Genomic DNA, 16,082 nt, shown 5'->3' on the forward strand with positions numbered 1-16,082 from the left:
TTTACATTTTGCTATGAAACGAAAATTCTTGAATGATTTGGAGTGTTTACTAGCTCTTGTGCAGATTTGAGAATATATCCCATTTTAATACTCTGGTTATTATAGTAAGGAGATTCCTTTTTCAGCCAAATTTCATTAAACTATTCAATATTTAACGTATAAAAGAAAATTCTGTCTCAATATTAGTATCATCATAATTTTTAAATTTAAAATAAACGTTCCATAGAAATATCTCGTCATAGTAAGTAATCTTTAGACAGAAGACGAAATAAAATTTTCAATCCTTATATAGAGGTTTTCAAAGCCGTAAACTCATAATTACCTGTAATAAAATTGTAAGGAATCGTTTAACATTTTGCTTTACACTCTGTGTCCTGTTGAATTACCATGCATTTTAAAGTTTATGTTTTAAAAAGAAAACTTTTAATTTAAGATCACAAAGTTTTGAATAGTGTAGGTTGAAGGAATTTTTTTTTTTGTGTTTATTCGCGTAATGGACATTGGATGTCAAAGGCCAGTATACACTGTAGCCTTGTGATTTCTCAATGGAGGTGGCGACTTGTTTGTTTGTTTGTTTTGGAATTTCGCACAAAGCTACTCGAGGGCTATCTGTGCTAGCCGTCCCTAATTTAGCAGTGTAAGACTAGAGGGAAGGCAGCTAGTCATCACCACCCACCGCCAACTCTTGGGCTACTTTTTTACCAACGAATAGTGGGATTGACCGTCACATTATACACCCCACGGCTGGGAGGGCGAGCATGTTTAGCGCGACGCGGGCGCGAACCCGCGACCCTCAGATTACGAGTCGCACGCCTTACGCGCTTGGCCATGCCAGGCCGGAGGTGGCGACACTGTTATTCATAATCAGGAGACAGTTAACTGGAAGTTAAGTAAGAAAGCTGAGCGAAATCAGAACTGAGACTGAAGGACATCCGTAATTTTTCATATACACTCTTCTCTACTCAAACAATCAGCATTTGACTCCAGAAGTTCGTTATTTTCAGGATGAGAACTTACGTGATTCGCGGTGCAGACATTACCATCTATTCTTTGCCATTTCCCATCAACCTAATCATTCTTAATACTGACGGATTCATTTTCCAATTCACTCAATTACGTGAAGAAACGAATTGAGAACGTAATTTTTGCTATAACACCAAATCAATTCTTCCCATACGTAGCACGAGATTTGATATCGTTACAAGCGTGCGTGTAAGATGAGAAACGGATGTGGAGACGTATTTGAAATATTTGATATAATGACAGCAAGGAGAAATATTGTTGTACACACAAGCGAATTATCTGTTTCTTTCCGGTCTCTATCCTACTCAATAGTTTTATCTAACCTTGTAGCCCAACTATCACACAAATGTTGTGCATAGTTACACATACGTGCACTTACTATTCACTATTTATTTCTCCTCGTAAACAAATTTGTCAGTTCAATATTGTTTAATAATTTAAAATCTTTATAATTATGTATTTTAGTTCCGGCAACTTATAAGAAAATTTAGCCTCTCTCAACTAATTGAAAACAAATCTTATACCAACATGTTTTTTTTTTGCCCAGCATGGGCAGGTGGCTAGGTCGCTCGACTGGCAATCAGAGGATCTCAAATTCGAATTCTCGTTACACTAAACATGCTCACCCTTTCAGCCGAGGGGGATATAATGTGGCAGTCAATCCACTTATTCTTTGGTAAAAGAGTAGCCCAGTAGTTGGAGGTGGGTGGTGATGACTAGCTGCCTTTCCTCTGGTCTTACTGCCAAGTTAGGGACGGTTAGCACAGGTAGCCCTCGTGTAGCTTTGCGTGAAATTCAAAACAGACAAACAGACTAATAAGTATTACAAAAATAAGGTTTATATACAACCGTTTTACAAACTTACCAACTATACTAAGCCTTCTCTCCGGTCTAGAACTAAATATTTTATCGACGATCCGGGTCCATGACGACCAAATTAATTCTGACTTGATATTATTGCTTACGATATCTAGGCTTAATTGGCCTCACAACGTTACAAGCTCATTTCTTACCGATGAAGATATTTAATGTCCTCGTAGAAATACTAACGTTCGAAGTAATTCACAGAAGTTGAACAGTTTGTAATGTTCGAAATCTATAAACTTTGCTCGTCCACTTCTGTAGTTTTCTAATTTATAGATGTTACTTAGAATTACAACTTTCTTGGCCTATAGCACACTGACTGTAGATGTCCAATAATATTCCACTGTCTCTCGGTGAGTTAGTTTTTATATACCAGTTATGCGAGACTCTAGAAACTTCACCAAAATTCGCATGCAACAATACTGTCAATTATTAGTACTATATACACACCTAGTACAATGTTGATCTTTACGCACAAGAAAGTTTTATAATTTTTAAAAACAGGCGGGACTGGTGCAATATACAATCAGGAATATATGTCACGTGCAAAAAAAAAACCGTAGAGAAACAAGCGTAGGCACTAAAATAAATGTACAACAATAAATATATTACAAACTGTTTATTGTAAAAATGCAATGACAAAAGCATAAAGATTTACTACTTTAAATACTTTGGAATGTTATCTGTTGATCTATAACAGAAGCAGTATCATTATTTGAAGTATATTGTGACATCTTAATAGCCGAAATATTAACACTACGTAATGTATTAAAAGTACACTTAATAATCCCCTAATGCTACTTATTAACAAAATGTTATTCGTTAATACGTGTTAGGATGATGAAAAATAAACAGAAGAATAAAAAAGTCTATTTACTCTTATCGGTGAAATAATGAATTTCAGAGGAACATTTTGAGTTAACATAAAATATTTTGGAACATCATTGGACCTACTGGTTCATCTTGGCTGTACTGGTTTCTTAAGTAAACTAAAACTATTAATTAATAAATTAAAGAAAATTAAAACCAGCGTTTACCATTCATTTACTTAATAAGCTTTCTCTTAAACTCAGTGAAATGTACTGTTTCCACAATATCCGAAGGCAACCAATTATAAAAGCCAACCACCCTGTTAGAGAAATAAAACTGCCTTAGCTGAAAATGACTCTTTCTCTGCCGAGATCAATACTTCCATATCACTACTATTTTCACTGATAAGTATGATGTATGAATTTCCTTTACAATCTTACGTACCTCAATCAGACCCCCCAATTTTTCTTTCTTCAAGATAAAACTATTTCAAAGATTTCAACCTCTTCTCGTATGACAACCCCCTCGGTTCTAGAGACTATTTTAATAACTCTTCTCTGAACCATTTTCAACAATTCAGGGCTTTCGTATAGTAAGAAGCCCAAGATCACACACAATATTCCAAATGTGACCAAACCAATGACTTTAACAAGTGAATCATAACCTATTTAGACTTATGTTTAACATTTATATAAATAGAACCTAAAATCCTATTTACCCTACCACTAGCAAATACACATTGCTTGGGTGGATTTATAGACTGATTGACTATTACATCAAGATCTCTTTCTTTTATGACAATGTTAAAGTTAATTCCATTCAAATTATACTTATAATTCAAATTATGATAACTTTCATGTACTACCTTACATTTATTATAATTAAAGCCCATTTGCCATTTATTTACCCAGCTCACTAAATCCTCTTGTAAATCAGCAGCAAGAAACATTCAAGCCTCTAATGCCATCTGCAAAGTTAAGTAATTTATTGGTTGTTATTACTCGTAAACTGAGATTGAAGTATGTATACATATAAAACAAAATAATCATTTTAAAATAACTTTTGATTTTGTTTTAAATCAAGAAGTGAGTAGTGTTAAGATTTTTAAACAGTGATGAAAAATTGTATGTTCATCTGTGATAAATAATGTTTATAAGCTGTGTTAAGAATTATAAGCAGTGCTATAAAGCTGTGTATAGGGGTTATAAGCAGAACTAAAGAGTATTATTCAAGAATTATTAACAGTGTTTATCAGTGGTGTTTAGAAAATATAATTAATGCTGAAAAGCTGTGTTTAGGAATGTTAAGATGCGCTTATGAGTTGTTCTTAGAAATTATAACCAGTGCTATAAAGCCGTGTATAGGGGTTATAAGCAGAGCTAAAAAGTATTATTCGGGAATTATTAACAGCACTTATAAATGGTATCTAGAAAATATAATTAATGCTGAAAAGCTGTGTTTAGGAATGTTAAGTTGCGTTTATTAGTTGTTCTAAGGAATTATAAGCAGTGTTCATATGTTGTGTTCAGTTTTATAATAAGAACTGAAGTGATATGTTCAAGGATTAGCATTTAGTTTGGAGTCTATAGTATGAAATTTCCTTATGTCCACGGGGATATACATAAAAATTTACAGTTTTGCATTTTTAACTTTTGCAGTTTTATGGGTGTTTTTACTACTACCTCACCTTCTTTTGATGGATCTGTATCAAATTCGGTTTGAAAAATACATGAAAACTTGCGATCTCACATTTTGTGGTTTGCAGTTTTTATGAGCGTTTTTTACAACTACATATAAGGGAAGAAGCTTTTTCTGTCCTTAGATAACCTTTCATTAATCATGAATTTGCATAACTTCCATCTAGGGCACGAGTTCTCCAGCTAGTTATAAATAAATATCAAAAAACGGTTTTTGTAGCCTTCAGCACTACAGTCTTTTCTTGAATGATGATGAATGTTAAAAGATTATTTTTTTATTATTATTTATGCGATAATATTTTATCATAAAAATTTGATATAATTTACTACATGAGCATGTTTTTGATTTTCGATTAATTTGATACAGTACGATATTTTGTTGGACAAGTTTCTATTTTGTATTGTTTCAAATTACCTCTGTAGTTGCTCTCCAGTGAAATCGCTAGAAATTGGGTTTCGATACTCGTGGTAAGCAGAGCACAGATGCCCCCCAGTAGCACAGTGGTATGTCTGCGGACTTACACATTAAAAACCAGGTTTCGATACCCGTGGTGGGCAGAGCACAGATAGCCCATTGTGTAGCTTTGTGCTTAATTATAAAGAAACAAACCTCTATAGACCCTCTATTTATTGTTGGAAATAGTTTCTGTTCAGAAGCTATCCATATGTTGTTGTTTGTTTAAAATATATGGCACTTAAGTTGAACAAAACTAGGTTTTTTTAAAATTGAAAAGAAAACCAAAAACAACTTACTTAGTGGAAAATACCACAGATAATTTGTTTGTTTGTTCAGAATTTCGCGCAAAGCTGCACGAGGTCTATCTGCGTTAGCTGTCCATAATTCAGCAGTGTCAGATATTATGGAAGGCAGCTAGTCATCACCACCCACCACCAACTCTTGAGATACAGTTTTATCAACGAATAGTAGAATTGTACGCCACATTATAACGTCCCCACGACAAAAAGGGCAAACATGTTTGGTATGACGGCGATTCGAACCCGCGATCCTAGCTTATGAGTCGAGTTTCTTAGCCACCTGGCCATCACAAATAAATTCTCAAAATTAATAATTAAGTCTTTATACCAGTAACGTAGTTTTAAGATTTTAATTTGAGACGGCGATCATCTGGATTGTGTTGGCAGATTAAATTACTCTTATCCGGTTGGCACAAATAAGCTACCTGTTGTGTTTGTGTAGTTAAGTTGTCTATGAAGGTAATAAAATATCAAATAATATGACAACCTTACAGAACGTGTCAAATAATGACAAACAAAATAAAACACAGTAAACATTGGAGGTAGTTAAAATGTTTAAAACTTTTATTCCTTTTAAATTCCAAAGTTATATCGTTATCAAACAAAGACAAATTAAAATAATAATCACTTATTTCTTCGGCAAAACAAATATTCAATGATATTTGTTTTACATGTGAATATTTTAGTTTTTTCTTTTTCTTTATATAGGAGGTAAATGAAAAATTCCATGTTTATTTCTCTGTCTTTTCCATCCTTTTTCAGTTATAGTTAAAATAAACACACAACATTAAGAGACTAAAAGGAATAGTCATTTAACAATTTCAAAATATTTGATTGCATGATCGCGATAAGCAGTTGTGGTAAGAGTCTGTAAAAAGTGATGGAAGAATACGTTTCATCATACATAGATTTGTATTTATATTTGCTATTTCACATGTAGAATAGTGTAATAAGTTCAGTCTTCTTGCTTCATTTATTTAAAAACGTCTCTTCTTGCAGTGCGCTGTACACGTACAACATCAGAAAACGGGTTCCAACATGTGTCGTGAAAACAGCACAGCTAGCCCATTGTCTAGCATTGTTTCTAACAACAATTTGCGGCAAACAGCCTTAGCAATTTTACTAAAAGTGCAATAGGGAAAAGAAAAAAAACACGACTGTACCGTATAAAGATTCAGGTGACAAATGAACGCCAGAATAAAATTGAACAAAAGTACAGGACGAGTAAAATAAATTCAAAACTGATAAAATAAAATTAAACCAACCATTATAAATAATACATTATCTTTGACTTTGACAAAAATTTTGATTTATCTTGGATAGGCGATTACCTCTCTTTCACACAAAGAACTCCCAAAGGTATTAGACCAGTAGAGGCAGATTTTAAGGTAATGTATTTTTTAGCAAAGCAATCAAGTCTTTATATAAGAAATATAATTCAACAAAAGGAATTTCATTACTCAGAAATATCCAAGCAACATCTTGTTCCTTGAGCCACATACATGCCGTTTTAACTTAGACAGATCAGACGCAAATGCTTATAAAGTGGGTTAAAGAAAATAGTCATTTAGTTTCTTAGTTTATTATTTACTATTAACCTTCAACCGCAGCCACTATCTGCTTAGATAGAAACTAAAATTCACCCTGATATCACAACTAACGATAACTAATTAAACAAATGATAAAAACATCTTGGAAATGTAAAATTAGGTAGAGATGGCAGTACCAAAAAGAACATAAACAAGAAGATAGAGATAATACAGCTATAGATCATACCTACATTACTTTCAATTTTAATATTTAATGTTACTTTGTAAAATGCATGAGCACAAAATAGTTACAAAGTCATTCAATTCGACCGACCTCGTAGCGAAAACTTATAATAGTCTGTAATAACCAAGACATGTTTTGGGTCAGCTTGATTTTCCTGGTCGTAAGTCCTAGGCTCTTAGTTACACGCCATTGTTGCCTATCCTGATATGTTAAACAAACTGCACACCAACAATCAAGAAATAAAATCTCCAATTGCAATAATATTAAAGGCAATAATGAATTTTAGTGCAATATTAAATTTTCATTCTCAAATTCATATTCGAATGATTTATGTATATCTGTATCATTCTTTTTTAAAGGAACATCAGATTCAAATAACAAAACTGACTTACAAGGGTAATGATAACAGTATTTATAGTATAATTACGATTTTCAAAAATTACAACCAACTATTACGACTAAAAGATGATATCGTATATTGCCCAGAAACACATAGAGTAAATTTAGGTTTAAACTGATGTTTCTGGTAAAGAAGTTGTAGAGTTATCTTGACTGGTCACTTTCTGGTTTGGTATCTTATGAATAGTTTCTTGTCTTATTTTTAGGTTCACTGGGTAGAGTTACAAATAAAACTGAATGACAATCATCTTTCAAAATAAAACTCTCTGTTACTGTTGATTTTTAGGGTACATATTTATATTATGCCTATTGAGTTCCTTCGCTATCCTTACGTGCAGAGTTTATAATACATATTTATTGCTTCCTTATTAAACATGGTCTGATGGTTAGGTTGAAGTGACTAAAGTTACCATGGAAACTTTTACTTTACATCTCTACAAATTATTATCGAAAATTTCTCAAGTAGTACTTGTTAACTCAGTTAAACATGGTTAAAACGATTAATGACTATTCGAAAAGTAAAGTTAACAGTAATATCTCTTACAAGGCTGCTAGTGTTGTTTAGATGCGGGCATTGTGGATTTAGAAATAGTGAGGTAAATTATATGCAATAGTTGTTAAAGGAGATAGGTAAAGTGTGTATGGGCCCGACACATGACCAGATGGTTAAGGCACTCGACTCGTAATCTGTGGGTCGCGTGTTAGATTCCCCGTCGCACCGAACATGCCCACCCTTTCAGTCATTTGGGTTTTAAATGTGACGGTCAGTCCCACTATTCGTTGGTAAACGAGTAGCCCAAGAGTTGGCGGTGAGTGGTGATGACTAGCTACCTTTATCCTAGTTGTACATTGCAAAATTAGGGACGGCTAGCGCAGATAGCCCTTGTGTGGCGTTGCACGAAGCTCAAAAAACAAACAAAAACAAAGTGTGTATTTGTGTACATCATACAAGTTAAAATGTCTTCACATTACATAAGTATTGAACTATTGACATATATATTATCAAGGAAATATTAAATCAAAATACTTAACATAAAAATACTGTATAGCTGTATATTAGTACGACAAGCTAAGTTACAATCTCCTGCTGGTACAACGGTAAGTCTACGGATTTACAACCCTAAAAGCAGCGGTTCGATTCCTCTCGGTGGACTCCGCAGGTAGCCTGATGTAGTTTTGCAATAAGAAAACATACACACACCAAAGTTATATTACCCTTAATCCACTACTTAGTCAAGTTAAAATCCATAAAATATTGTGATTAGTTTCACATCATCAAATTAAGTAGTAGAATTTTGTCTTCCGGGCTAAAATCCAGACTCGATTCTCCTGAATGGATGTAGCAGATGGCCCAATGCAGCTTGTCTCTCACACACAAACTCTCTTTGTTTTTAGAAACTGTTTAATAATGTTGCTTTATAAAGTTTCTATTTTCAACGTGTTTTTCTTTATATCCCATTCATTTTCTATTTAGCATATTTATCTTATTTTTCCTAGTCCTGTATTCATTTTACCTTATATGTTTTTCAACGTTTTGCATCTTACTTCTTTAAAACCATATTTCGCTTTTCGTTGTATTTCATTTTCCATCATCTTCAATTTCTGCTTTCTGTTTTATATTAATTGCACATTATCTTTCTCAGCTTCCTTTTCTCTCACAATCCTCTCTCTTGATGTGCCTGAAACTGTTCCACGAGGCCGAGAAGTACAGCTGACTTGTTTCTACGACCTAGAAGGGGAAAAACTTTATTCGGTCAAATGGTATCGAGACGATGTGGAGTTTTTCAGATTTGTCCCACGGGATGAGCCTCAACAACTTTATTTTCCTCTGGAAGGGATTGAGGTTGATGTAAGTTATGCAAATTTCTTTCATTGTTGAGTGATATAAAAGTTTGCCGTAATCATGTGAAACATATTTATTCGTATGACTTAACTTCGCAGATAGACCAAAGTCTTTGATATCGAGAAAAAAAAACATCATTTTTGCGAGGAAACGCTACGATATTTATTTGAGTAAAATCCTTAGATTTATTAGGAAGTACAACAGGAAAAAAAACCCGTTAAGTTTAGAATATCATTAACTGTGAGAAAAATATATTTCTTGGAATAGCGGAAACCAAAACTGGAATATATTTCACAAGAAATTTAAAAAAATTAACAGATTCTAAATTTTTTGCCTTTAAAACCTGAAAGGAATATATTTATCTGTGGAATATCAGATATTTATTGAAAAAAAGACCTGCTTGTCTACATACCTTGAGAATTAAAATAATGACGTGGTTTTAAGAGTAATCATCTTAGGAACTGAGAAAAATATTATTTAACACCGTCGACAGTAAAATGCTGGTCTTCATTTCTAAGAATCAGTGGAACTTTAAGAGCAGCTTTTTTCGTTAGGAACATTAAGAAACGAAAAAAAAGAAGGCATTTGATTTCAGAAATCATATAAACTAAATGATGGAATTAATATCCTGGAAACAGGAGAAGAGAAAGAAGGATAGCTTTCTCTAGAAATCTTAAGCAAAATATTCCTTAATTCCTTGTAATTTCGAAAACTAAATAAAAAGTTATCATGGAATATATGGAAGGGTGAAAAAAGAATTTGTTTTTCTGGATTCCTCGGAAATGCAAAACAAGAGCTTTTACGGCGTGAAATCATGGCTGCTGTAAAAAGCGTCGTTGTCTTTACGAAGTCCTGGTTGTAAAAGAAACTGATCTTTATCTGATTAATTATCTGGAATTGAAAGATGACAATCTTTATCTAGGAGTGTTAGGTAATAAATCCATTTCTAAGGATCTAGAGTTCAGAATATAAGGTTAATCCACAGAAATTTCATAAACTAAAAATTACATTTAGGCTTTTAAATCAATAAATATTATTTATTTAAAAGTGCTGGTGCTTAAAAGAATGATTCATTAACGAAAAACGGTATATAAGTTTCTTATTGGAAACCTACACTGGGCAATAAAGAATACGAACTATGTTAATAACATGCATGCACGAATTATAAATTATAGGGTTTATGGTTAACATTTTGTTGTGCATATTATTCAAATAGATATTGTAACGGATTCACTAACATATATTTATTTTATTATCTATGTTTTTATTAATGTAGTATGTATTTAGAAATGCACGTAGCTTATAGTGTTAAATGTGCCTTGCAAAAATTCCGCCTATTCTCTAACTTTGTAGAAGATTCTCGAATGTAAGAATCAAGAATGTACGAGATGTTTATGTAAAATACGAGTGATTACCAGTATTATTGTTAGCTGAATTTTTGTGAATCTCTCTTAATAATTATAAAAGATAGCCATGCAACATGCTTGGAGACAGTTTAATAATATTGTTCATCTTCTGCAGTGAGTATGCAATAAACCTCGGAACCTATAATTGTGATAAACGCTTATTAATCGGAAAACTATAGATATTTCACCAGGAATGTTTATACATTTCAAATATTACACACCTTCAAAGACTTCACATATTAGTATTTCTATGAGGACATCAGATATTTTCCTCGGTGAAAAGTGAGCTTGTGAACTGCGTAAGGCTAGCCAAAAATAGAACTAGCTAGCTTTCCTGTCAAAAGTAGTGTACTAGTATATCAGCATAGTATTAATTCGCTCTCCGTGATCCGTCGGTAAAAGATTCAGTTCCAGACTAGATAAAAGACTCAGTATTGTTTGTGGAAACTCTTGTATATAAACCATTTATTTTAAGTTGTATTGTTGTTTTCATGTTAAAATATATGTTTATTAAGAAACAAAACAGAGTGAATGAATCTTGTGAGCTAATATTATAAACTTAATACATATTGACATTCAATTAACCTCTAACTTCAAATTAACATTTCCAGCTTTTTGAAATCATAATACGTAATGTACGTAACATAAGAAATCAGAGACTCGTCCGGGATGAATTATAACACGTAATGAATGTGTATTATTTTTTAAATTTTAACTATCTGGTATGTTGTATGCTCGATTAAACAAATAATGATTTTCACTTATAAAGAATGTTTCATTTGGAACATAATATGATGATCATTTAATACAGAAATATAAAGTTATCTTCATTTATTTATTTAAATTACCAGTCCACCATTAATCGTTACTAGATAGTAGCACGTTATATATTTTAATAATATTATTTTTTCAGTTATTTCAATGTTTATTCAGAATCGTTGAAAATTTAAAAAAGATCGTGTGATTAAATTTATGTTTAGCATTTGTCGCACATCTCTAATTTCCCTGGAGATTGTAGAAATATTTCACTGTAGCCTAAATTATGATTATTTTTAACATTTAAAGTGCTAATTTACCTTTAAATATTAAATTTGAGAATATATTTGAAATATTTTTCTTTTAACATAAAATAACATATTTTTATTTGATTAAAATATCTAGTTGTTCCAGCAAATACCTTTTATTTGTGAATATAAAAATAATGCAATCAAAAAAAATTAAAATTCGTGACTCACGTTGCATTTTACAGATGAAATAACTGAATTATGTATTCAATTACCCATATTTGAGTTTTAATAAAGTGTTACAAATGTAAATGTTTGAGGTATTAGCATAAATTTTTGTACCGATAATATTTTCTTCATTTCTTTAATAGACTTTTGACTGAGAAATTTTATGTTAAATTTTAAGATTATCTTTGTGTATCATGCTTATGTTTAATCGCAAGACCAAGAAATTATTTTTTTCTTTATTATGTTATGAACTGAGAATAAGAGTTAAAATACCTAATAGCTTTTAGTTAAAAGCGTTTTCCTCAGAATCTTTTAAGATACTTTAAATACAGCAGCCAAAGCAATCGTCATTTCATTCTTAAAATTGATTTTAAGAAAGCTTTTATATAAGTTTAGACTTACACGAACTATCAAAGTCTTAGGATACCTCAGTTACTTGCTGTTTAACAATATAACTAGTCTAAGGTATCAGTTATTCAGAAAAGAACAAATTTATCGTGTGTGCTATAAATTTATAATTTTATGCATACACCTATTGCATTAACATGTAAAGCAATAGGAATAATAATCTCAATTTTTACTCCAAGTAAATACACTATATGAGTTAATAGCGAGTTTATGCATATTTCGTTCAGTTCTCTAAGTCCAATAAGCAGTCCATCTACATTCAAAATGTCCAAGCTGATACAGGAGGAAAATTTCGCTGTGAGGTTTCAGCTGACGCGCCGTTCTTTAAGACAGCAGCAGCTGAGAAGTGGATGTCAGTACAAGGTAAAATAGAAATATAAACTGTTCCACTCTGTCGTATGTGTTTGGTATATCTATCACGATGTTTCAACTGTAATATACTTTGATTTTAATCTGATAAGTCTAAATGTATTTGTTAATAAGGGGATTAATTTAATCAGTATTCTTTTTAAATTGAGTTTTTTATATCTTTCTTAGGGTATTGTCTGATTTAAAGATAGTGTTAAATTTGATGTGCTTTTAGTTTAGGATAGAAACGTAAAACCAAAATGGAAAGCAAGCATTTGATATTTGTTTGGAAAAAACTAGATAAAAGTTTGAATGGTATCAGTAAACGAATATAATAGAATATTAGAAGTTAAAACTTCAGTTTTACATTAATTTAGTTGAAATTAACTACCACGTCTACGATCCCTTACAATATAGTAAACTATGGAATGCAATTTTATTTTTCATTTTTTGCGGCATGGTCAGGTGGTTAATAGTAGTAATCTGAGTTTCGTGGGCTTAAATCTCCACAACACTAAACATGCTCGCCCTATCATCCGTAGGAGTGTTATAATGATCGAACAATTTCACAATTCGTTAGTAAAAGAGTAGCCCAAGAGTTGGCGGTGGGTGGCGATGACTTGCTGCCTTCCACCTAGTCTTACACTGTTAAATTAGGGATGGCTAGTACAGATAGCCCTTTTGTTACTTTAGGCGAAATTCATAAGTCAGAAACAAAACAATCCCTACAATCACCATAAATGTTCTTGTTTGCTTCCGTGACCTTGTTACTTATATTAATCACATGGTATTTGCAATATCCAGTGTGATTCTCATTCGGAATGTAATCAATCATTTTTGTTAACAGAAAACTAATGAACAAAGGAGACTTTGTATGCTAAACCAAATTCACCCCAAAAGGAACGAAAGCACGTAATCAGAAACATTTGAATTTAAGATGGCAAAAAACGACTTTACTTTCCGGTACTTCTAATATTATGAAAGACGTTTCTATTTATAAATCAATAATTTGGGTTCAGTTGTAAATTTTATTAAAGACTTTGTCTTTTATACAACTGCTCAAATAGTTACTGAAATCATATGATTAACAATTTAGTGATATATTTTAGTTTATAGCAGTTGTTTTTGTTAAATATGTTCCTAAACAGATGTTGTTACTATTGTCTTATTGAGTACTAATAGTGAACTTTGATTTGTTTGTTCTAAAATTTTCTGCTTATTGTCGTTTCTTGGGCAGTACTCTTGTCCGATCGAATAATGGGATTTCATCGTCACTTCACTGATATAGCGCATCCATAAAGTTGTACTTTTTCTTTTAAACTAATGAAAACTAAATTGAAAAATTAAAAAAGCTATTTTATTTAATTTCATACGATTTCATCAGCGTAAAAAAAAAAGTGGAGTTTAAATGCCATTATGTCCTCTTCTAGGGAAATAAAGAATGGTGCTAATAAATTGCGAACTGTGTTATTGAGATGCATGCTCGGATTATAAATTCGAGGATCCATGGTTCGCACCTCGTTTTTGCAAAGACACCTCTGCACTTTGGGGCTATGAGTGCGCTATGAAAGTGATGGCTAAATCCCTTTACTCGGCCAGATAAAAGTAACCCAAAGATGGAAGTGGAAACTGCTAACTGTCTACCTTCCCTCTAGTGTATCAGCTTGAAACTGACAGACATCCTAAAACAAACAAGCAAATGTTAAACGGTTACCAAAAAATGCCAATAAAAATAAAAATGGAAGTTTTTTTTTAAATATTTTAAACTCAAACTATGTTTTAGCTTGAGAAACCACTGACAGCTTTCGATGTATGATTTCAGTTTTTGAAACAAAAAACAACAACTTCTGTCAACTTGTGTTCTTGGTAATAGTTGAAATAATATTTATTTTAAATTATCTAGTTTTCTATAAGAAATAATTTAATTTGTTTCCATTTTTATCGTCTTGTTGATCTGTCGTGATCTAGTGGTTAGGACTCTCGACTCGCACGCTACGCGTCACGGGTCCAAATCCTGTCACCAAATATGCTCACCTACAAGGCCATGTAGGTGTTGTAACATTACGATAAATATCACGTTTTTGTGATAAAAGACTAGTGTAAGAGTTGTCAGTGGGTGATATTGATTAGCTGTCTTTAGTCTGTTTATCATTTATAAATTGAAAACAGCGAACGCGTGTTTCTTTCGAATAGTTTTGTGCGAAATTCATTAAAACAAATCAACCCTCTTATTATTTTTAAAACACACATTTCATTTTACTCTGCACTCTGAAAGAAAAATGAGAAATGTCAAAAGAGCAGTTTGATTAAACTGGTTGTAATAATGAACCCTTAAGTTTTAAACTTTCTTTCACAATATGATTTTATCTGAAAGCGCATACATATTTTCATTTGACCAGAGTTTAACAGATTAGTCAAAATTAATAAGTAGAAATATGTTTTATTTTTATCTTTCTGCTGTCAGTTACAAATACACCACAAAATGTTATAAAATAAGATTTGACATAATAAGTTTGCCAAGTATAATTTGTTTTTCTAACCCTTCACTTAATACGTTATTACTGACATAATTTTTACTCACTTGTGAATAAGACTTGCTAGCTGAAAATTGTGGACATAAGGGATACATGGGTAGTTTTCTCTTATGTCCGTAAGGACAGGATGTAACATATTTGTTTGTTTTTGAATTTCGCACATAGCTACACGAGGGCTATCTGCGCTAGCCGTCCCTAATTTAGCAGTGTAAGACTAGAGGGAAGGCAGATAGTCATCACCATCCACTTCCAACTCTTAGGGTGCTCTTTTACCAACGAATAGTGGGATTGACCGTTACTTCATAACGCCCTCACGGCTGAAAGGGCGATCATGTTTGGTGCGACTGGGATTCGAATCCGCGACCCTCGGATTACGAGTCGAACACCTTAACCCACCTGGCCATGCCAAATTCGAACTTATACATACGAAATCAGGTATAGAAAAATATAATATGACTATTTGAACCTCATCTGACGATCATAAGCATTGATTAATTACACATTGGAATTGGAGAAAGAAGAAATCAAATGTTTTTATCATTTTAATATCGGCAACATATACGGATCCTTTATATTTATTTGATACCTCCAAAACGTTTCATTCGCTTACCCTTATTTGATATTTAAAATAAAGTATAAAACTTCAAATGTAAGAGAAAAATAATTCATTCAATTAAATAAAGTGTCAGTTGCTTCAATTAACGTGTTTCTAACAATTCCTAATAGGGAAGGCCTGCTTAAATGATTTTACTTGAACTTTTTGCTACGTCCCTTGACTGTTCGGTGCACTGTTTTAACGTGTTAAAAATCCTAGTAATATTATTTAATCATTCAGTTACCATGTTACGACTTTAAGTTGCAATTATGAAAAGTATGCCGTCAAATTCTCAGATGAGTTGTTGTATCGCCTTTAAGAACCATCTTTGTGTTGAGTATTTCCACTGATTAAATTTTTATGTGTTATGTTCTCTTTTATTGAAAATGAATTG

The 16,082-nt window shown here is 32.3% G+C and overlaps 1 protein-coding gene across 1 annotated transcript in view; it reads left to right on the top strand.

Moving 5' to 3' along the window:
• LOC143229274 (uncharacterized) overlaps nt 1–16,082 on the top strand; it is a 46,402-nt gene that overhangs the window by 25,351 nt on the left and 4,969 nt on the right. The window contains exons 2-3 of the mRNA XM_076461396.1: nt 8,966–9,171; nt 12,439–12,574. Of these exons, the coding sequence (XP_076317511.1) occupies nt 8,966–9,171; nt 12,439–12,574 (342 nt within the window). The remainder of the gene's footprint in view (nt 1–8,965; nt 9,172–12,438; nt 12,575–16,082) is intronic.

This window comes from Tachypleus tridentatus, chromosome 10 (assembly GCF_004210375.1).
Source record: "Tachypleus tridentatus isolate NWPU-2018 chromosome 10, ASM421037v1, whole genome shotgun sequence".
NCBI lineage: Eukaryota > Metazoa > Arthropoda > Merostomata > Xiphosura > Limulidae > Tachypleus > Tachypleus tridentatus.